Source organism: Microcaecilia unicolor, chromosome 3 (assembly GCF_901765095.1).
Source record: "Microcaecilia unicolor chromosome 3, aMicUni1.1, whole genome shotgun sequence".
In the NCBI taxonomy this organism is placed as follows: Eukaryota; Metazoa; Chordata; class Amphibia; order Gymnophiona; family Siphonopidae; genus Microcaecilia; species Microcaecilia unicolor.
In genome coordinates this window covers 278,031,070-278,053,880 of record NC_044033.1, presented here as the reverse complement: position 1 = coordinate 278,053,880, position 22,811 = coordinate 278,031,070, and the positions used below count along the sequence as shown (strand labels likewise).

Sequence of the window (22,811 nt, the reverse complement as noted above, 5' to 3'; positions counted from 1 at the left end):
CCCAGAGAGGCATGGAGGTCTTCTGGGAAAAGTATGAGGGGGTAAGAGGAAGGGGGGATTGGAAATATTATAGGGTAGTTCCCATCAGTCGGCCAGATCTGGTGCAGGTGACTCTGCTAGTCCGTAACGAGTCCATCTCAGGGGCAGACTTGGCCTTTTGGCTGCACAGGTATGCCGAGTTGAGGACTCCATTGACCAAGCTCCCGGATCCCAGTAGAGTCTGGGCGGGGGGGGTGGGGGGCTTTGGTTAAACTTCACCAGGTAGGGCAGGTAGTACAACACATTCCTTCAGCGGCTTTTATTGGAAGGGACAAAATCCTGTGTTTTTACAAGGGACAGCCAAGACAATGTTTTCGGTGTGGGTCTTTCCGCCATTTTAGCATGTCCTGCCCAGTACAGCAATGTGCTAAGTGCGGATCGAAAGATCATCCCACCGAAGAGTGTTCTTCGATCAGGTGCAATCTTTGTGGTGGTCTGGGGCATGCCTTCCGGGACTGCCCTAGGGCGTCGCATAATGGGGGGAGGGAAGAGGAGGTGCAGGAGGAGGGGGTGGGGGGAGGGGGGGTTCAGGGTCGGGATCAGGGGGCAAGGGGGGCACAGAGGGAGGTTGTGGAGGTGGGGGTTCCAGAGGCAGCAGCACAGGTGAGGAAACAGGGGCAAGGGCTGGAAGGGGTAGATGAATGGGCCCAGGTCCCCAAGAAGCAGAAGGGGGTGAAGGGGAAGGGTAGAGGGATTTCAGGGGGGTCAGGAGAGGGGGCTCAGCAAGAGAGGGAGACAGGAAACCGGTTTCAGGTTTTGGCAGAGGAAGAGGAGGTGGTGGAAGAAGAAGGGGTCAGTGGGGTTGTGGGGGGAGGGGAGGAAGGAAAGAGGAAATTAGAGGGGGTGGAGAGAGAGGGGGGTAAGCGTAAGAAGAAGGGGGGGAAGGTTAGGAGGATGGAGATTAGTGTGGAGGGTGGGGGCGGGTTGGACGGGGAGGGGGGAAGAGGGGGGGGGCAGGAGAGGGGGAGAAGCTTATGAGGCGATCGGATAGAATTCGAGCTCTACAGGGGAAGGATCACGGGAGTGAGAGGGGGAAGGTTCAGGGGGTGGGAGGGGATCAGAGGGGGGAGGGGGGCAAATAGAGGAAGGAGGGCGGGGGGGTTTGTCTTTGTCTGAAGAGGAGGGGGGGTTGGATGAGTCTAAGAAGAAGAAGGGAAGGAAGAAGGGAGGGGGGGAGGGGGTGGGGAAGGAGGGAGGTTTTGAAGCCGGGGTTAGGGATTGGGCGGAGGAAGAAGTGGTTGAAGAAGGGGTCTGGGCTCTAGGTAGGGGTGATGTGAAGGAAGCAGTTCAGCAGGAAGAGGTTGGGAGACAGTCATCTTTCCCTACATAATGGCAGGTATTATATTATTATTTGCCACTCTGAATGTGGCGAGTGTGGCCTCCCAGAGGGCGCAATGTTTGGCCTTTGAGGGCCTCTCCACGATCCAGGCAGACTGTTTCCTAATCCAGGAGACACGCTTGCAAACTATGGAGGCAATCAGGCGTGCGAGGAGGGCCTGGACATGGGGGCCTTCGGTTTGGGGCTTGGCAGGGGACAGGTATGGGGGGGTAGGGATATTATTTAAAACACATAAGGTACAGATTCAAAGGGTGATGGAATTAGGAGTAGGGAGGTGTTTGGTGGTGGATGTTTTGTGGCACGGGGTGGCTTCCCGGATTATTAATGTTTATGGGCCACAAAGTAAGAGGGAACGTTCACGGTTATTTGGTAAAATTAAACCTTATTTATACACGGCACGTCAGGTGGTTTGGGGGGGGGATTTTAACACCATTTTGAGGAAACAGGATAGTGGAGGAAGGGCAGCGCAGGTGAGGTATGATGGGATACGGCTAGCTGGGATAATGAAAGGGGCAGGGTTGGTAGATGTGCACCTTGAATTTTCACCAGAGGTGGAGGGTTTCACATTTGCACGGGGACAGTGTAGGAGCAGGATAGACAGATTTTTGGTCCGGGAAGGGGCATGCGTTCGGGGGCCCAGGTTGGTGGACGTGGACTTCTCGGACCATAAACTGGTGTTGGTGGAGGTGGGGGGGTTGGGCGGGGCATAGGCCGGGGAGGGGGTTATGGCGGCTTAACCTTAAATGGGTTACCGATGAGAAGGTCAAGGAGGAATATCGGGCCTTTTTGAGTGACCAGCTTTCGATCCAGGGTATTTTTCCCTCCATTGGAGAGTGGTGGGAGTTAGTGAAGAGGAGGACGAGGTTTTTTTTCACCCGTCAAGCTCGGAGAGAAGGAAGGGAGAGAACTCGGCTGGGGACTGCCATTAAGAAACGAAGGGACTATCTACTCTCCAATGGAGGGAGAAAGGAGGATATTCTGGATTTGCAGGAGCAACTTGAAAAGGTCCAGTATGATCGATATGCCTCCTTGGTCTATGAACGGGAATTTGGGAAATTGGTCAGCCCAGACCCATTTATGTTGCGGGGACACCGGGGGTGGGAAGGGGGGGCCCGTCTCTTCAGGCCCTGTTGCGCCCCTGGTCGCTGGGGGAGGTAGAAGAGGCCATTGGGGCCTTAAGGAGGAAGACAGCACCAGGGCCAGATGGACTCACAACAGAGTACTATCAGGCATTTAAGCACCTTCTGGCCCCAATCCTGCTGCAAGTCTGGGAGGCTGCACGTCAGCAGGGGGTTTTACCCCAATCCCTGACCGAGGCGGCGTTGATTCTTCTAAGTAAGGGAAAAGATCCAGAGTCCTTGGCCAACTGGCGTCCGATTGCCCTGCTCAATGGTGATCGGAAGATATTCGCGCATATGCTTCTGAATAGGATGAAGGAGGTGGTGGTGGTGGTGGGGGGGGGGTGTTGGCAAGTTCACAGGCCTGTGGGATTAAGGGGAGGGGGGTTCTGGAGGCAGCGGCTTGGGTAAGGGAAGGGGTGGAACATAGTCGGGGGGAAGGAAGACTAATGGTGGCATTAGATCAGGATAAGGCTTTTGACAGGGTACAGTGGGCGTTTCTTTGGCAGGTTTTAGAGCACTATGGGTTTCCTAGGGAATGGGTGGCTCAATTACGTTTATTGTACACGAGGGCACGGTGTTTTCCCCTGGTGAACGGTTGGAAAGGGAATAGGTTCGGGGTGACAGCAGGGGTGCGGCAGGGATGTCCTTTAAGCCCGGTACTTTATGCTTTTGCAATTGATCCCTTTGTTAGGCGGTTAGAGCAGGGAGGGAAGGAGGGACTTCGGGGGGTGGAGGTGTGTACAGGGTCTCAATTAAGGGTGGTGGCTTACGCTGATGATGTCACGGTGTGGGTGGCGGACACAACAGAGGGGGAGAAATTGAAAGGGGTCATTTCTGGGTACTCACAGGCTACAGGGGCTTTGATAAACTTCCAGAAAAGTCAGAGTCTGTGGGTGGGTCCTCCAGGGGGCTCTTTTGATTTGGGAGGGGAGTTTCCGGAGGCCATTAGCAGACTGCGGGTATTAGGGGTATATTTTGAACAGGGGGATTATGCAACCTTTAATTGGCAGCGGTGCATACAGGGAGCTAAGGAAAAGGTTGACAGATGGAAAGGGTGGAGGATGTCCATGACTGACCGGGTTCAGCTGATTAAATCTCACCTGGTGCCTATGTTTTTGTTTATCAGTTATATTTGTTTGTTGCCAGTGCATTGTTATACCACCCTATATAGTGTTTTTTTTCAGATGTTGTGGGGGAATCGGCTGAACCCGGTCAAGCGTAACATCACATACTTGGCCCGGGAAGAGGGGGGGGGGGTAGGGATGGTAAACCCTGTACTTTTCTTTAGCTCCCTGTTTATTCAGTTTAACCTGGGACGGGCACTGGACAGAGATCCGCCAGGATGGGCAGGTAGCGTTCTGTCTTGGTGGGAGAGATTCTGGCTCCCGTGGAAGTTGGGAAGGAGGGTGCGAGTGGTAAGGAAGGGGGCTCCGGACCAGGTTGGGTACTATAGGCCCTTAGTTCGGCTGGTACGAGTTTGGGGAATTTTGGCAGAGGAAATAAAGACAGGGAGGAGGGAGGTATGGGTGGAACGGGTGAGGTCCCAAACATTCTCATCGCCCCTGGTACTGAAGGATGCACCTGGTCCAGTGCTGAGGCAGGGCTTGCGGTTGGTGGCCTCACGGAGGATCCCGCCGAAATACAGAGACATTGCTTGGCTGTCTTTTCACGGGAAATTGTATGTCAGAGGGAATATTAACTACAGGAATGTGCAGGAACGGGATTGCCCAAGGGGGGAGTGCGTGGGGAGGGAGGAAACGATGGAACATTTTTTACGGGAATGCCCTTTTACACGAATGGTATGTGGCAGGGTAGCAGCATTATTACACATCCCGAGTTTTAACTCATATTCATATGCAGATTGGGTTTACGGGCGGCAGGGGGGAGGTGGGTGGTTAGATCCGGTGACGGAGTTCCTCATCTCGGTGATACTCCGGTTTAGCCTCTGGATGGCTCGGTGTGGGGTCTCCTTGCACCAGGACTACCGATCAGCCGACAGCGTTAGTTGGGAGGTGGTTCGGGCGGTCCAGGGGGTAGCCCAGTGGGAACGGGTGGCGGAGGGGATAGCAAGAACCAATGTTTGGTGGAGGCATGTGTACTTGAAACCTCCATAGAGGGGTTGGACAGTTTATTTTGAATTGGCTTCGAGTTTTATTTGAATTTTATGTTCGTTTAATTTCATTTTAGGATGGGTGGGGGTTGACAGTGTATATAGGTAGATAGGTGGATTTAAGGTGGGGGACTTGTTTGTATATATTTGGTTTGGGGTTATATGTTTTTGTATGGCTTTGCGTTTCTTTTTTAATAAAAGAGTTCTCCAAGCATCCACCACTCTCTCCGTGAAGAAATACTTCCTGACATTTTTCTTGAGTCTGCCCCCCTTCAATCTCATTTCATGTCCTCTCATTCTACCGCCTTCGTATCTCCGGAAAAGGTTCGTTTGCGGATTAATACCTTTCAAATATTTGAACGTCTGTATCATATCACCCCTGTTTCTCCTTTCCTCCAGGGTATACATGTTCAGGTCAGCAAGTCTCTCCTCATACGTCTTGTTACGCAAATCCCATACCATTCTCGTAGCTTTTCTTTGCACCGCTTCGATTCTTTTTACATCCTTAGCAAGATACGGCCTCCAAAACTGAACACAATACTCTAGATGGGGCCTCACCAACGACTTATACAGAGGCATCAACACCCCTTTCTTCTGCTGGTCACACCTCTCTCTATACAGCCCAACAACCTTCTAGATACAGCCACCGCCTTGTCACACTGTTTCGTCACCTTCAAATCCTCAGATACTATCACCCCAAGGTCCCTCTCCCCGTCTGAACCTATCAGACTCTCGCCACCTAACACATACGTCTCCCGTGGATTTCTATTCCCTAAGTGCATCACTTTGCATTTCTTCGCATTGAATTTTAATTGCCAGACCTTAGACCATTGTACTAGCTTCTTCAAATCCTTTTTCATGTTTTCCACTCCCTCCAGGGTGTCCACTCTGTTACAGATCTTAGTATCATCCGCAAATAGGCAAACTTTACCTTCTAACCCTTCGGCAAGGTCACTCACAAATATATTGAACAAAATCGGCCCCAGCACCGATCCTTGAGGCACTCCACTACTCACCTTTCCCTCCTCCGAGCTAACTCCATTCACCACCACCCTCTGGCGTCTGTCCGTCAACCAGTTCCTAATCCAGTTCACCACTTTAGGTCCTATCTTCTATCTTCAGCCCATCCAGTTTATTTAAAAGCTTCCTGTGGGGAACCGTGTCAAAAGCTTTGCTGAAATCTAAGTAGATTACGTCCATAGCTCGTCCCTGATTCAATTCTCCTGTCACCCAATCAATGAGATTCGTTTGGCACGATTTCCCTTTGGTAAAACCATGTTGTCTCGGATCTTGCAACTTATTGGCTTCCAGGAAATTCACTATCCTTTCCTTCAGCATCGCTTCCATTACTTTTCCAATAACCGAAGTGAGGCTTACCGGCCTGTAGTTTCCAGCTACTTCCCTATCACCACTTTTGTGAAGAGGGACCACCTCCACCGTTCTCCAATCCCTCGGAACATCTCCCGTCTCCAAGGATTTATTAAACAAATCTTTAAGAGGACCCGCCAGGACCTCTCTCAGCTCCCTTAATATCCTGGGGTGGATCCTGTCCGGTCCCATGGCTTTGTCCACCTTTAGCTTTACAAGTTGTTCATACACACTCTCTTCTGTAAATGATGCTGTAACCACTCCACTATCATTTGTACTTTTTCCAGTCCATCGCGGTCCTGCTCCAGGATTTTCTTCTGTGAAAACAGAACAAAAGTATCTATTTAGCAAATTTGCTTTTCCTTCATCACTATCTACATAGCGGTTCGCAGTATCTTTTAGTCTCACAATTCCGTTTTTAGTCATTCTCCTTTCACTAATATACCTGAAGAAATTTTTGTCACCCCTCCTTACATTTCTAGCCATTTGTTCTTCCGCTTGCGCTTTCGCCAGACGTATCTCTCTCTTGGCTTCTTTCAGTTTCCTCCGGTATTCCTTCCCGTGTTCCTGTTCTTGAGTTTTTGTGTATTTCTGGAACGCCAACTCTTTAGCCTTTATTTTCTCAGCCACTTGCTTGGAGAACCATATCGGTTTCCTTTTTCTCTTGCTTTTATTTACTTTCCTTATATAAAGGTTTGTAGCCCTATTTATAGCTTCTTTTAGCCTGGACCACTGTCCTTCCACTTCTTGTACTTCGTCCCAGTCCATCAGCTCCTTCCTCAGGTATTCCCCCATTTTAGTAAAGTCAGCACGCTTGAAATCCAGGACTTTGAGTTTTGAGTGGCTGCCCTCCACTACAGCAGTCATATCAAACCAAACCGTTTGATGGTCACTGTCGCCCAGGTGGGCACCCACTCGGACATTTGACACGCTATCCCCATTTGTGAGCACCAGATCCAGCGTCGCTCCCTCCCTCGTGGGTTCCGTCACCATTTGTCTGAGCAAACCGCTTTGTAAAGCTTCCACGATCCCTCTACTTCTTTCCGATTCCGCAGACGGAACCTTCCAATCTACATCCAGCAGAATGAAATCTCCCAGCAACAGCACCTCTCTCTTGTTTCCCAACTTTTGAATATCTGCGATCAGGTCTTTATCTAGTTCCTCCAATTGTTTCGGAGGTCTGTAGACAACACCCACGTGTATAGAGGTTCTATCCTCTCTTTTTAAGGTGATCCATATCGCTTCTTCCTTTCCCCAGGTCCCTGTCATTTCGGTCGCCGTGATATCATTTCTCACATATAGAGCTACTCCTCCACCTTTACGACCCTCTCTATCCTTCCTAAATAGATTATAGCCTGGTATGTTTGCATCCCATTCATGGGAACCATTTAGCCACGTCTCCGTGATTGCAATAATGTCTAAGTCTGCCTCCACCATCAGGGCTTGAAGGTCATGAACTTTATTGCTTAGACTGTGAGCATTTGCGGTCATTGCATTCCATCTACATTTCCTGGTATGTGTTTTAGTGATTTGGGGGTGTCTTAACCCTTTGGGTACCTTCCTATCTTTTTGTTCCACCTTCATTCCTTTTTCTTCTGCATCCGTTCTATTTTCAGGAATATCACAGTGCTGTAATGGTGCAAAAGAATTCTGTAGGGGCATCACTTGTGAGGGCAGATGCTTGTGTGTCACATAACGAATTCTGCCTGAGCCTACTGTGAACCATCTATTTTTAGGTGGTTTTATCCTTTGAGGCAGTGAGTTTACCTTGTTGGGCAAACAGGATGGACCACACAGGTCTTCTTTATCTGTTGTCATTTACTATGCTACTATGTTACTATGATGATACGTTGAAACCCTCTGCTCAGTGTGGCAGTGGCTAAGAAAGCAAATAGAATGTGAGGAATGGAAAACAAAATTGAGGATGTTATAATGCCTTTGTATCAGTCCATGGTGCGACCTCACCTCGAATACTGTGTGCAATTCTGATCGCCACATCTCAAAAAAAGATATAGAGGACCTATAAAAAGTACAGAGAAGGGTGACGAACATAATAAAGGGGATGGGACGACTTCCCTATGAGGAAAGGCTAAAGCGGCTAGGGCTCCTCAGCTTGGAGAAAAGACGGCTGATGTGAGATATGATATAGGTCTATAAAATAATGAGTGAACAGTTAGGCGTGAATTGTTTGTTTACACTTTCCAAAAATGCTAGGGACTAGGGGGCATGCTATGAAGCTACAAAGTAGTAAATTTAAAACAAAGTGGAGAAAATATTTCTTCATTCAATGTGTAATTAAACATAAGACAAACAAACACAAAAGCAGCCATACTGGGTCAGACCAATAGTCCGTCTAGTCCAGTATCCTGTTTCCAACAGTGGCAAGCAAGGTCACAAGTACCTGGTAGAAACCCAAATTGTGGCAACACTCCATGCTACCAATCCCAGGGCAAGCAGTTGCTTCCCCATGTCTGTCCCAATAGTAGATTATGGACTTTTCCTCCAGGAACTTGTTCAAATCTTTTTTAAACCTAGATACACCAACCGCTGTTACCATATCTTCCGGCAAACAGTTATAGAGCTTAACTATTCGTTGAGTGAAAAAATATTTCCTCCTATTTGTTTTAAAAGTATTTCCATGTAACTTCCTTGAGTGTCCCCTAGTCTTTGTACTTTTGGAATGAGTAAAAAAAATCAATTTACTTCTATTTGTTCTACACCACTCAAGATTTTGTAGACCTCAATCAAATCTCCCTTTATCCGTCTCTTTTCCAAGTTGAAGAGCCCTAACCACTTTAGCCTCTCCTCATATGAGAGCAGTTCCACCCCCTTTATCATTTTGGTTGCTCTTCTTTGAACCTTTTTTAATTCCGCTATATCTTTTTTGAGATATGGCAACCAGAACTGAACGCAGTACTCAAGGTGAGGTATTATAGTATTTTTGGTCTTATTCACCATCCCTTTCCTAATAATTCCTAGTATCCGGTTTGATTTTTTTGCCGCTGAAGATTTAATTGTATTATCTACAATGACACCTAGATCTTTTTCTTGCGTGCTGACCCCCAAGGTGGAGCCTAGAACCCATTAACTATGATTTGGATTATTCTTTCCAATGTCCATCACCTTGCATTTGTCCATATTAAATTTTATCTGCCATTTGGATGCCCAGTCTTCCAATATCCTAAGTGCTTCCTGCAATATTTCATAGTTTTAACAACCTTGAATAGTTTTGTGTCACCTGCAGATTTAATCCTCTCACTTGTCATTCTCATTTCCATACAATTTATAAATATGTTAAACAGCACAGGTTCGATCCCTGTAGAACTCCACTGTTAAACTCTGGAATTTGATGCCAAAGAATGTGATAAAAGCGGTTAGTTTAGCAGGGTTTAAAAAGGTTTGGATAATTTCCGAAAAGAAAAGTCCATAAGCCATTCTTTAAAATAAAATTGGGAAAAATCCACTGCTTATTTCCAGGAAAAGCAGCATAAAATGTCTTGTACTGTTTTGGGACAAAGCCAAGGGAAGTCTTGCCTCACCAATCTGCTACATTTTTTTTTTGGAAGGTGAATAAGTGTTCCTGGATTTTCAAAAATGATTTGAAGATTCCTGAGGAAATTGTTTTTAAAAATTCACGGGATGAGGGGAGGTGGGGGAATGGGACTTGATATACCACCTTTCTATGAGTTTTTTTGCAATTACATTCAAAGCGGTTACACAGTATATACAGGTACTTATTTGTACCTGAGGAAATGGAGGGTGACTTCTCCAGAATCACAAGGAGCTGAAGTGGGAATCAAACTCAGTTCCCCATGCTCAAAGTCCACTTCATTAACCACTAGGCTACTTAGGAACCAAGAACTGAGGTTTAGCAACTTAATGATACAACACAGTATATCATGTTGTATTGTTAACATTTCAGATTCATAAAATAAGGTTTAAAAAAAAAGTCATGGTGTAGGAAGCAATGTCCTATTGTAGATTAGGAACTGGTTAAAAGACAGAAAACAAAGTGTAGGGCAGTGTTCCCCAAACTGCACCACGGCAAACTCACTGGGGTGCCATGGAGGGAGATAAGGGCACAGTGAATCCTGGGCCCTGCAAGAGACTGCAAAAACAGTGAATCCTACACGCCGCCACTGAGAAAAGCACTGCAACTGCACCCTTAACAGACCCGCTCCTGCTTCAATGGGTACAAAGCAGTGATTTCCATATACAGTTTGCTGCTAATCCAGGGTCAGGACGCAGCAAAGGGGAAGTTTCTGGGTTAGCAACAGGCCCAGTGTGGAAATCGCTGTCACTGCCAGGGACCCGTTGAAGCAGAGGGAGAATTGTGCGTAGGGTGAGGAAGGGGAGATGTTGCAGGAGAAATGAGGGGCATAATTGTTGGACATGGATTGGAGGGAGAGGAAGGGAAAGATACAGGAAAAGGGGTAGAGAGGTGTGGTACCCGTGTTAGTCCACATTTAAAGGTAATCAATAGAAATAAAACAAAATAAAGCATGGAAAAGAAAATAAGATGATACCTTTTTTATTGGACATAACTTAATACATTTCTTGATTAGCTTTCGAAGGTAGCCCTTCTTCGTCAGATCGGAAATAAGCAAATGTTGGTAGATGACAGTATATATAACACCAGGACAGCATCCCAATATGCCAACCTCTTTATGGCTGAGCTGGAAGACACATTTTTGAATACATACCAGACCAAACTCCTAAAATACTACTGGTGCATCAATGACATTTTTATGATTTGGACTGAGGGGGAAGAAACTCTGAAACAATTTTACAATTCCTTCAATATATACCATCCTACAATCAGATTCAAAATTGACTACTCCCCAGAAAAAGTCAATTTTTTGGACACCACAGTCTCAATCAGCGATGGCTATATACAAACATCCATAGAAACCCACAGACAAATGCAGCTACCTCCACAACTGCAGCTTCCACCCTTCACATACAAAAAGTTCCATTATTTACAGCCAAGCCACAAGGTACCACCATATCTGCTCTGACCCAGGGGACAGAGACAGACACCTTGAAATCCTGACTGCATCCTTCGAACAGAAAGGCTACAACACCAAAACAATCTCCAAGAATACTGCCTCCTCCCTCAAAACACACAGGGAAAATCTGCTACAGTACAAAGAAAAAAAAAAAGCCACAGACAGAATCCCCCTTATAATGACATACAACCCAGAGCTGGAAAAATTAAGAAAAATCATAAAAGATCTACAGCCTCTACTCCAGGAGGATGAATTACTGAAAGAGATATTCTCATCCCCACCAGTGCTGGCCTTCCGACAGCCACCCAACTTAAAACACAAGCTAATTAGAAGTAAGCTCCCAACACAGACTCAAAAAGAAAAGAATGCCACACATCCTTGCAATATATCCAGCTGCAAACTATGCCAAAACATTTCACAGGACCCCATGGTCATTCACAAAGGAAAAATATTCAACATTAAGGAATCTTTCACGTGCTCATCTTCCAATGTGGTATATATCATTCAGTGTAAAAAATGCAACAAAGGCTGCTACATTGGAGAAACAAGTCAGATGCTAAAGAAGAGATTTAATTTACACAGACAGCATATGAAAAATGCTAGTACCAATCAGGATGTCACCTCTGTGGGGCAGCACTTTACAAAACCAGAACATTGTACCAGTGATTTCATGGTAAGAATCCTGAAACGGAACTTTAAAACAATACAGGAACGTAAGACCTTTGAAGTCAGTATGACTAAATATTTTGACACCCACCAGATAGGACTTAAAGATCTGGGTTTTCTAGCCCATTATAAACCATAAAATTGTACTGCTTTGTCACCCTCCTATCTCCATGCATATCTCCCTGTCCCTCATCCACCCGACTCTTCCTGTCTCTTACCTATCCACCCTCAACCTGTTAGACCATCACTGAAATGCTTTGATGTTTCACTTATATATACTGTCATCTACCAACATTTGCTTATTTCCAATCTGACGAAGAAGGGCTACCTTCGAAAGCTAATCAAGAAATGTATTAAGTTATGTCCAATAAAAAAGGTATCATCATATTTTCTTTTCCATGTTTTATTTCTATTGATTACCAGCAAAAGGGGTGAAATCTTGTATATGGGGGGGGGGGGTCAAGATATGTTGCATGGAGAGGGAAGAGGGGCCAGCGAGGGAGAAATGTTGGACATAGGGATGGAGGGAAGGGAGAGATGGTGCATGGGGGAGGGCGAAATATTGGACATGATGTGTGGTGGGGTGGAGACCTGTGTGGCTAGGGGGCGGGGGTGCCATGAACCGAAAAAGTTTGGGAACCACTGGTGTTGGGGTAAAACTGTCAATTCTCTAAATGCATATGTAAAATTTAAATTTAAAAATAAAGAACAGATAAAAAGTGCTTGCACACTTGTTCCATTCAGCAATATCTTCTTTGAATTAATAATTACTAAAATCTTCAAACTTGTACCCTGATTTGGGCAGCCTTCAAATAGGAAGAAGTCTCTAGAACCAAGCAGAGTTTGGGTGGTGGCAAGGGTAAAGGGTCATTATTTGATATACCACCTTTCTGAGGCACAACCAAAACAGTTTACATATATGCAGGTACTTTCACTAAAGGTTAGCATGTGCTAACAGAATTAGTAACATAGTAAATGACGGCAGATAAAGATCTGAATGGTCCATCCAGTTTGCCCAACAGTCACACTCATTATCAAGTCATGATTAAACCAACAATGAATATGATACAAAATATTTGATCACTGTTTCTCTTTGGCATTTCTGGGACATAGACCATAGAAGTCCACACAGCTCTGTCCTTAAGTTCCAAGTACTGAAGTTGAAGTCCAATCCAGCCTACCCAAATCCATCTTAGTGAACGCTAAATGCTAAGAAGCCTATTTTATACCTATGGACATGTGCTAAGCTTTACTAAAAGGGTCCTAAGTTTTTTGGGGTTTTTTTTTTGCTCCTGGGGCCTTGGAGGGCTGAGTGACTTGCCCAAAGTCACAAAGAGTTGCAGTGGGAATTGAAGCCAGTTCCCCAGGTTCTCAGCCCACTGCCCTAACCACTAGGTTATTCCTAATGTTAGCCCTTGTAGGTGTAACTATCTAGTTAGTTGCTTCTTCCTTTAGAGGCATGGGAGAACAGCCAAGCTTTCACACGCTTCCTGAAGTAGAGTGTTATTATTTTACAATTATTCTCAATTTACTTAAAATGGTTTCTTCTTGTCCCTCCAAAATGAAACAATGGGGCTGGGCTAACATGCAGAGAAAGTAAGTAGTAAGAACATCCCGTCACGGTCTCTCAAACTCTAGTGAAGGGAAGGATTTGAGAAGGAGAAGATGTAATTTTTTTTCCCCTTCATATTCCTAGTGATGGATGCAATGTGCTTCTTTGCAGCAATATACATTTGCATGTTACATACCCATCTGGCACTGATACATGTTTCTGGGACTCTGATTATGGTCAGAGAATGGGATGAAGTTAGCCACCACACTCATCATACTGTGAGGAAACAGTTCCTGGTGTGTGGTCACGCCAGGCACAATCTCACTTTCAAAGACAGCAATGTTCAGAAAGACCTGCAAGTGCAAGACAAAAGTAGCTTTACTTTTCACACAAGCAAAAAAAAATACCCCAAACAATATAGTTAGAAAGTACTTCCACCAACATACTGAGGGTACACGGCTATCAAAAGCTTTCCAGAAGGAATGAATCCCCTGCTGTCAATATGATGGGCAAGGATAACGAAATAGGAAATAAGATTTAACACAAATGTGGTGTATGCAATTACTCAAGCTTCCCAGTCAGGCTCATAAGCCCAAGTTTTCTCAGAAGGCTCCCAACCAGAACATGCTTCATGTATGTAACTTTCAGTATCACTAGCATCGCAGCCAGTCACTGCACAAAGAAAACTGCAATATCCACATCTTGTCTTCTGTTCAACACACAGGAGGTAGGTTCTTTGCAGTCATTTTGGAATGTATATGGCTACGTACATTTTCCGAAGTACTCCCCGTTCCATGTGCAGGGCCCAAGAGACAGGCAGAGCTCCAGAGTCTCAATACGTGGATGAGGCGATGGTGTAGGGAGGAGGGTTTTAGATTTGTAGGGAACTGGGCAATATTCTGGGGAAGGGGAAGCCTATTCCGGAATGATGCGCTCTACCTTAACCAGGGTGGGACCAGGCGGCTGGCATCGGCATTTAAAAAGGAGATACATTACATGTACTGACTACAGTAGGTTGACAATATTCCATATTTATTCTCATTATGAATCTTGTTGAACAATGCTTCGATCACTGTTTTGATACAGTCCAAAGGTTCCTGTAAAGCTTCCTTGACAATCATTCTGTACAGATTTTCTCTTCAATAATGGATACAGTCAATAAACATATTATGAAAAGGAAAGGGAGGGGGAGGGGGGAGGGAATAATAAAATGTTGATGATAGAAGTTCAGATGTATTAGTACAGGTTTGAAATGTTTGCCACTGGAGTTTTAAGGATTGGCATGATATTGTATCATTTATGCATTCATCAATAAAAACACTTTTACATAAAAAGGAGATACAGTAGCTTTTAAACTAGAAACTGGGGGAAGGCAGACAATCGTTCAAAAGAGAATGGTTTAGAAAAAGGAATTTCAAAGATATCACTAAAACAGGGAAGATAGGGTATCCTGCTAGCGAGTTTAAAGGGGGTCTGGACAGATTCCTGAAGGAAAAGTTCATTGATCGTTATTAAATTCTGGGTTTTTGCCAGGTTCTTGGGGCCTGGATTGGCCGCTGTCGGAGACAGAGTGCTGGGCTTGATGGACCTTTGGTCTTTTCCCAGCGTGGCAGTGCTTATGTACTTATGATCATAGTAGACCAGGTGTCTTTAAATAAAAATCAGACTTGCAAATTAACACTGTCAACTGCTGAACAAGATGTAAACAGGAACAAAAAACATAGTTTGAAATGTCTATATGCCAAAAGCCTAAGAAATAAGATGGAAGAATTAGAATATATTGCACTAAACCAAAAATTAGATACAATAGGCATCTCTGAGACATGGTGGAAGGAGGATGACCAGTGGGACACTGTCATACCGAGATACAAATTATATCGTAGTGATAGGGTGGATCGAATTGGTGGAGGAGTAGCATTGAATGTTAAGTAGGGCCTTGAATCAAATAGATTGAAAATGCTGCAGGAAACAAACCACATTTTAGAATCCCTATGGATTGAAGAGGGGTAACATTGTATGTTAAGGACGGCCTTGATTCAAATAGATTGAAAATTCTGCAGGAAAACAAAACACATCTTGGAAACCCTATGGATTGAAATTCCATGTGTAAAGGGGAAAAGGATAGTGATAGAAGTGTACTACCTTCCACCTGGCCAGGATAGACAGATGTAGAAATGTTATCAGAAATTGGGGAACACAATAATGGTGATTTCAATTAACCCTATACTGACTGGGTAAATGTAAAATTAGGGCATGCTAGGGAGGAAAAATTCCTTGACGAAATCAAGGACTGCTTTAGGAAGCAGGAGCCAACAAGAGGAGGAAAAATTCTAGATCTAGTCCTTAGTGGAGCGCATGATCTGGTGCAGGCGATAATAGTGCTGGGGCCGCTTGATAACAGTGATCATAATATGATCAGATTTGATATTGGCTTTGAAGTAAGAACACACAGGAAATCCAATACATTAGCATTTAACTAATGCTAAGAAAGCAAATAGAATGTTTGGTATTAGGAAAGGAATGGAAAACAAAAATGAGGACGTTATAAATGCCTTTGTATCGTTCCATAGTGTGACCGCACCTCGAATATTGAGTTCAATTTTGGTTGCCGCATCTCAAAAAACATATAGTGGAATTAGAAAAGGTGCAGAGAAGGGCGCCGAAAATGATAAAGGGGATGGGACGACTTTCCTATAAGGAATGGCTAAAGTGGCTGGGACTCTTCAGCTTCGAGAAAAGACAGCTGAGGGGAGATATGATAGAGGTCTATAAAATAATGAGTGGAGTGGAATAGGTAGAAGTGAATCGTTTGTTTACTCTTTCCAAAAATACTAGGACTAGGGGGCATGCGATAAAACTATAAAGTAGTAAATTTAATACGAATTGGAGAAAATATTTCTTTACTCAACGTGTAATTCAACTCTGGAATTCGTTGCCAGAGAATGTGGTAAAGGCGGTTAGCTTAGCGAAGTTTAAGAAAGGTCTGGACGGCTTCCTAAAAGAAAAGTCTATAAGCCATTATTAAAATGGACTTGGGGAAAATCCACCACTTATTTCTAGGATAAGCAGCATAAAATGTACTGTACTGTTTTGGGATCTTGCACCATCTTGTTGAAAACAGGATGCTGGGCTTGATTGATCTTCGGTCTGTCCCAGTACAGCAATACTTACGTTCTTATGTAAATGGTCTCTTACAAAATATCGACTGGTGTAAAAGTACGCAGCATGACATGATGTACAGGAGCAGAGTATGCATACAGATTATAAAATATCCTAATCTACTCACTGACATTAACACTTGCATCAGGGCAGATGTAAATGTCTGTCCCTTCAAGGTAATTACGATTTCTGCCCCTTACATTTGGTAAGTGTCTTTATAAAATAGCAGCTAAGTAGGTGCCTACATACCTTCTTAAAAAAAGGCACACTGTTATACAGTTACCCTCAGAAAGTCTACATTCAGGAAAACTTGAAAAGTAGCAAACAAGCAAGCTGCTTGTCGCACCGCCTGGTTTTTCACAGCATTATAATCAATTGGCTTCTGAAAATGAAAAGGTCCTGCACATGTGCCAGTTACGGGGAAACCGCTGCCAAAGCTATGCATCTGGATGCAAGGACAGCTCTTATGTGCTTCTGCTAACCAGGCGAAGTCCTGGAGTTTCCATGCCATACCTGTTCTAGGGTTCCTATCAGTTCTTCTTTCCCCACAGCCAGATTTCTCACTGGTCGTACCATTCTACAGGGGGTGGTGAACAGGAACAATCCTGGGTACAGACTAGCTTTGCCGGTCATGGGAATGAGGACAATCTCCGTCCACGGCGGAATTTTCTTCTCTCCCAGAACCTGTGCACAAGTGGTGAACACAGTTAGGCAATACTTCCGTTACATTTTCACAAATACCATACACCATTCCCTCCCTCAGCAGCTGCTACTGCTCAATTCCTTTTTCATTCTGAGTGAACTTTCTGTAATACGAACAACAGTACAATGTTAGATTGAAGAAGCAAACTGTGAAACATATGAATAGTGTGCTCAAATTCTCTTATCCCCCTGTTTTTAATCTAAGTCATTACACCCAACAATGACTGTGCTAGTACGGTTCTAGGTCAGTTCTCACCTGGACAGTTCCCATCTGGATAATTCCCACCTAGGATAATTCCCATTGAACCAATTCCCACCACACCAGGGAAGACAATTCTTACCCATAACCCAAAAAAATACAAAACACACGTGGAAAGTAATCTCTCTTCCAGTACCCCCTCACCCCCCCCCCAACATTATCTTTTACACATCCCTTTCCCCTTCCAGACATGTAGTTCACGTGTGTGTGTGTGGGGGGGGGGGGGGGGGCAATGCTCCCCACACCCCCAAATTAGGTTTCAACCTAATTCGTGTTTAATCTGGGATCTAAATGTAACAAAAAAGTAAATAAATAGATAAATACAAACTGCAGCTCATGTGGGGGGGGGGGGGGGGGGGGACAATGCCACCCACACACCCCTAAACTAGGTTTCAACCTAATTCAGTCTCTCAAAATGATGCACTGATTACGATTTATAACTACTACTCTACCTATGCCTCCCCTATACACTCCAAACTAGGTTTCAACCTAATTCATGTTTAATCTGGGATCTAAATGTCATAAATAAGTAAATACTTAAGTAGATAAATTCAAACTGCAGTTCATGGGGGGGGGGGGGGGGTGGGGAGAAGGGCAATGCCCCCCACCCCTCCAAACTAGGTTTCAACGTAATTCAGCCCCTCGACACACTGATTATGATTTACAACAAATTATTACTCTACCTATTCTGTTATACGTCCTCTGTGTACATCCGTATGCTGCTCTAACCCAGATGCTGTAAAAAGAAAAAAGAAAAAAAAAAAAAAAAAAAGCACTGCCAGGACTTATGAGACCTGATACAAGAAGCTATGGTCGGTAAAAAAAAGGCTAGGGAGGGTGGGGGGGGGGGGAGTCCTTGGTGGGAACTGTCCATTTTTAGTGGGAATTGTCCCAGCGTGAACTGTCCTAGGTGGAAATTGTCTCAGGGGGAACTGGTGGGTGGGAACTGTCCGGGTGGGAACTCGCCTGATACCGCTAGAATAGTATCTCTCCTTCAAGATTCAGATCAAGCACTAAAACTAGTAGCGCAGGAGGCAAGTCTCTTTCAATTGAAAGGGAGCTCTAGAATGAAGGGGTATAGGATGAACGTGAAAGAGGACAGACTCACCTAGGTGAGGAGTTTGATATGAGTACCTGGAAAAGGATATTTCATGAGGTTAAAAAAAGCTTCTGTGCATCCCTTAAGGAAAATGCATACAAAATAGTAACCAGATGGTACTATACACCTGAAAGACTGAAGAAGGTGTTTCCATCTATGGTCATGGAAGAATGCTGGCATTGTAAGAATGCTAGGGGTATTTTTTATATTTGGTGGACGTGTGCACTTTTGCAACTTTTTTTGGAAGGACGTGACAACTTTGATATCACACTCTCTGGGTAGTTTCTTCCCCTAAAATCCTAAATTTTCCCAGTTGGGGTTAGGCAATTCAGGGGGTCACAAATGGCAAACTCGTGTTAAATGGATTTGTCTTACAGCAGTGGTGTGAAACAGCTGCACATTGAAAGCAATCTGTTGGCTCCACAGTGCACACAGGAGCAACTCGTGTTTGAGTAGTTTGAGACTTGGAACAATTGACTGATCGTCATCATGGTCGTTTTAATCCTGATCGGGAAATATGGATGCAACTATCTTCTGTGCTTTCTTCTCTATGAGACTTTTTCATTTTGATATCCCTGAAAGTGGAGAAGGGGCGGGGCAGGGCAGGGCCACCAAGAGACAAAGCCAGGGCAAACATTCATAGGGCTCGCCGCTGCTGCAGCAATCGCCACCCCTCTCGCTTTTGCAAAAATTTGAGGCCCTCGCATACCTTTTAAAACAGTTCTTTGCCGGCAGCAAGCACAAGCAACCAGCAACTGCTCCCACCAGCCCCCACAGCCTTCCCTCTGGCATGTTCCTGCCCATGTGAAAACAGGAAGTTGCATCACAGGGAAGGCTGTGCAGCTGGTGCGAGCACTGTGTATTAAAGTTGCTGGCGAAGAACTGCTGTTTTAAAAGGTACACGGAAAGTCTCAATTAAAAAAAAAAACAATTTGCCAAAAACGAATCAAACTGGAGCGGCTTCAAGGGTCAAAAATTTACATCAGGCGTGGATGCTGTTCAAAAACACCATCCTGGAAGTCCAGGCCAAATATATTCTGCGTATTAAAAAAGGAGGACGGAAGACCAAATGACAGCCGGCATGGTTAAAAAGTGAGGTGAAGGAAGCTATTAGAGCTAAAAGAAAATCCTTCATAAAATGGAAGAAGGAACTGACTGAAAATAATAAGAAACAGCATAAGGGATGTCAAGTCAAATGCAAAGCGCTGATAAGGAGGGCAAAGAGGGACTTTGAAAAAAAGATTGTGTTGGAGGCAAAAAACACATAGTAAAAACTTTTTTTTAAGATATATTAAAAGCAGGAAGCCCACAAAAGAATCGGTTGGACCGCTAGATGACAGAGGGGGTAAAAGCGGTGTTCGAGGAAGACAAAGCCACAGCGGAGAGATTAAATGAATTCTTTGCTTCGGTCTTCACTGAGGATTTGGGAGAGATACCGGTGCCAGAAATGGTATTCAAAGCTGACGAGTCGGAGAAACTGAATGAAATCTCTATAAACCTAGAGAATGTAATGGGGCAATTTGACAAATTGAAGAGTAGCAAATCTCCTGGACCGGATGGTATTCATCCCAGAGTACTGATAGAACTGAAAAATGAACTTGCGGAACTATTGTTAGTAATATGTAATTTATCCTTAAAATCGAGCATGGTACCAGAAGACTGGAGGGCAGCCAATGTAACGCCGATTTTGAAAAAAGGTTCTAGAGGAGATCCGGGAAATTATAGACCGGTGAGTCTGACATCAGTGCTGGGCAAAATGGTAAAGACTATTGTAAAGAACAAAATTACAGAGCATATTCAAAAGCATGGATTAATGAGACAAAGCCAACATGGATTTAGTGAAGGGAAATCTTGCCTCACCAATCTATAACATCTCTTTGAAGGGGTGAACAAACATGTGGATAAAGGTGAGCCGGTTGATATTGTGTATCTGGATTTTCAAAAGGCATTTGACAAAGCACCTTGTGAAAGACTCCAGAGGAAACTGGAGTGTCACGGGATAGGAGGTAGTGTCCTGGGATAGGAGGTAGTGTCCTATTGTGAATTAAAAACTGGTTAAAAGATAGAAAACAGAGAGTAGGGTTAAATGGTCAGTATTCTCAATGGAGAAGGGTAGTTAGTGGGGTTCCTCAGGGGTCTGTGCTGGGACCGCTGCTTTTTAACATATTTATAAATGGCCTAGAGATGGGTGTAATTAGTGAGGTAATTAAATTTGCTGACAACACAAAATTATTCAAAGTAGTTAAATCGCGGGAGGATTGTGAAAAATTACAAGAGGACCTTAAGAGACTCGGAGCCTGGGCGTCTAAATAGCAGATGACGTTTAATGTGAGCAAGTGCAAAGTGATGCATGTGGGAAAGAGGAACCCGAATTATAGCTACGTCATGCAAGGTTCCATGTTAGGAGTCACCGACCAAGAAAGGGATCTAAGTCTCGTCGTTGATGATACATTGAAACCTGCTCAGTGTGCTGCGACGGCTAAGGAAGCAAATAGAATGTTAGGTATTACTAGGAAAGGAATGGAAAACAAAAATGAGGACGTTATAATGCCTTTGTATCGCTCCATGGTGCGACCGCACCTTGAATAGTGTGTTCAATTCTGGTCGCCGCATCTCAAGAAAGATATAGTGGCATTAGAAAAGGTGCAGAGAAGGGCGACAAAAATGATAAAGGGGATGGCACAACTTCCCTATGAGGAAAGGCTAAAGCGGCTGGGGCTCTTCAGCTTGGAGAAAAGACGGCTGAGAGGAGATATGATAGAGGTCTTTAAAATAATGAGTGGAGTGGAACGGGTTGATGTGAATCGTTTGTTTACTCTTTCCAAAAATACTAGGACTAGGGGGCACGTGATGAAGCTACAAAGTAGTAAATTTAATACGAATCGGAGAAAATGTTTCTTCACTCAATGTGTAATTCAACTCTGGAATTCGTTGCCAGAAAATGTGGTAAAGGCGGTTAGCTTAGCAGAGTTTTAAAAAGGTCTGGACAGCTTCCTAAAGGAAAAGTCTATAGACCATTATTAAATTGACTTGGGGAGGAGTCACATGATGCTAGGCGAGGGGAAGGTCGCCGCTTAAGAGAGCTCCGAGACCCCTCGTTAAACAACTTCCCCTAGCGCTGCACGCAGCTGTAGAGAACCCACAAAATTGAGCTGGAAAGGCTCGGGAAACCTCCCTGGTGTGCACAACGGCTAGCGAACAGCGATTCGGGTCGGAATGGCCACAAAAATCAGCCGGAAAGACAGCACAAGGAGCCGCACGGGTGAAAACAAAATGGCGGAGGTTGGCGCGTCGAGCGAAGCGGTGAGTTCCGCCTGGGCAGCAGAGATAGCCGCGGAGGTTTCCGCTTTGTTAGAGGCATCCGTCGACAAAAAATTACAGAAAATCTCAGATCAAATAGTGCAAATGGACGGCAAATTAGAAAGCTTACGCACAGATTTGACTGGGTTTCAGCAGAGACTGTCGGATGTGGAAGATCAGTGCCAGCAGAGAGATAATAAGCAAGAACAAATGAGGGAACAACTAAACAAACTGGAAGCTAAAATAGAAGATCTAGAAAATAGATCACGCCGGAACAATCTCAGACTGGTGGGGCTCCCGGAGTCAATACGTGAAGTAGAGCTGCGGGACTTTCTTGAAACATGGCTGCCTAAGGTACTGAATTTACCTGGGTTGGAGAAGGAGTTAAAAATTGAGCGAGCACATCGGTTGGGCCGTGCGGGACAGGACTCAGAAAGACCTCGTGTGATAATCTGTAAAATCCTCAATTACACCCACAAGCAAGAAATATTACGAGCATGGAGAGGGAGAGGCAAGGTGCAGTATGAGGCACGCACTGTCCTCTGTTTTCAAGACTTTTCAACTGCAGTAGCAGCCCAGCGCAGGCAATTTGTAGAAGTATGCAAGAACCTGTATGAAAAAAGAGCGAACTTCGCGCTAATGTTTCCTGCCAAACTAAGAATTCAGTACAAGGGCAAACAACACCTCTTCAGTTCACATGTGGAGGCCTTACACTTTGCTAACAAAATGGAGCTGAGACCGGAGGAAGGAAGCGAGGCCGCACGGAACAGCAGCCCAGGAGATCAGTGAAAAGGAGGTGATAAAGGCTTGGTTGGAGTAAGCCCAGACACTAAATACCTATAATGCTGACAGAACTGTAAGGACTATATAGAAAGGTAGAATGCATATCACCGCAGGGATTATCTAGGCCCCTATAGGGACCTGTATCAAAGTTCCCTGTATAAAAGTTAGAAACTTATAATTAACAAAGGGTAAAATATCAAATCTGGAAGTCAGCGCTAGGGGGGAAAGGGGGGGGGGGGCGTGACTCGTTGTCAGGAAAGGAAGGAGTACAGAGGTCGTGGAAGGGAGGGATAGGGGGAAGATGG

At 44.8% G+C, this 22,811-nt stretch overlaps 1 protein-coding gene across 1 annotated transcript in view; it reads right to left on the bottom strand.

The window, feature by feature from the left end:
- The window catches only part of POLR1B (RNA polymerase I subunit B), an 85,514-nt gene that overhangs the window by 14,927 nt on the left and 47,776 nt on the right, over window positions 1-22,811 (bottom strand). The window contains exons 9-10 of the mRNA XM_030198112.1: window positions 16,877-17,047; window positions 13,401-13,557 (exon numbers count right to left, since the gene is read on the bottom strand). Coding sequence (XP_030053972.1) covers window positions 13,401-13,557; window positions 16,877-17,047 — 328 coding nt within the window. The remainder of the gene's footprint in view (window positions 1-13,400; window positions 13,558-16,876; window positions 17,048-22,811) is intronic.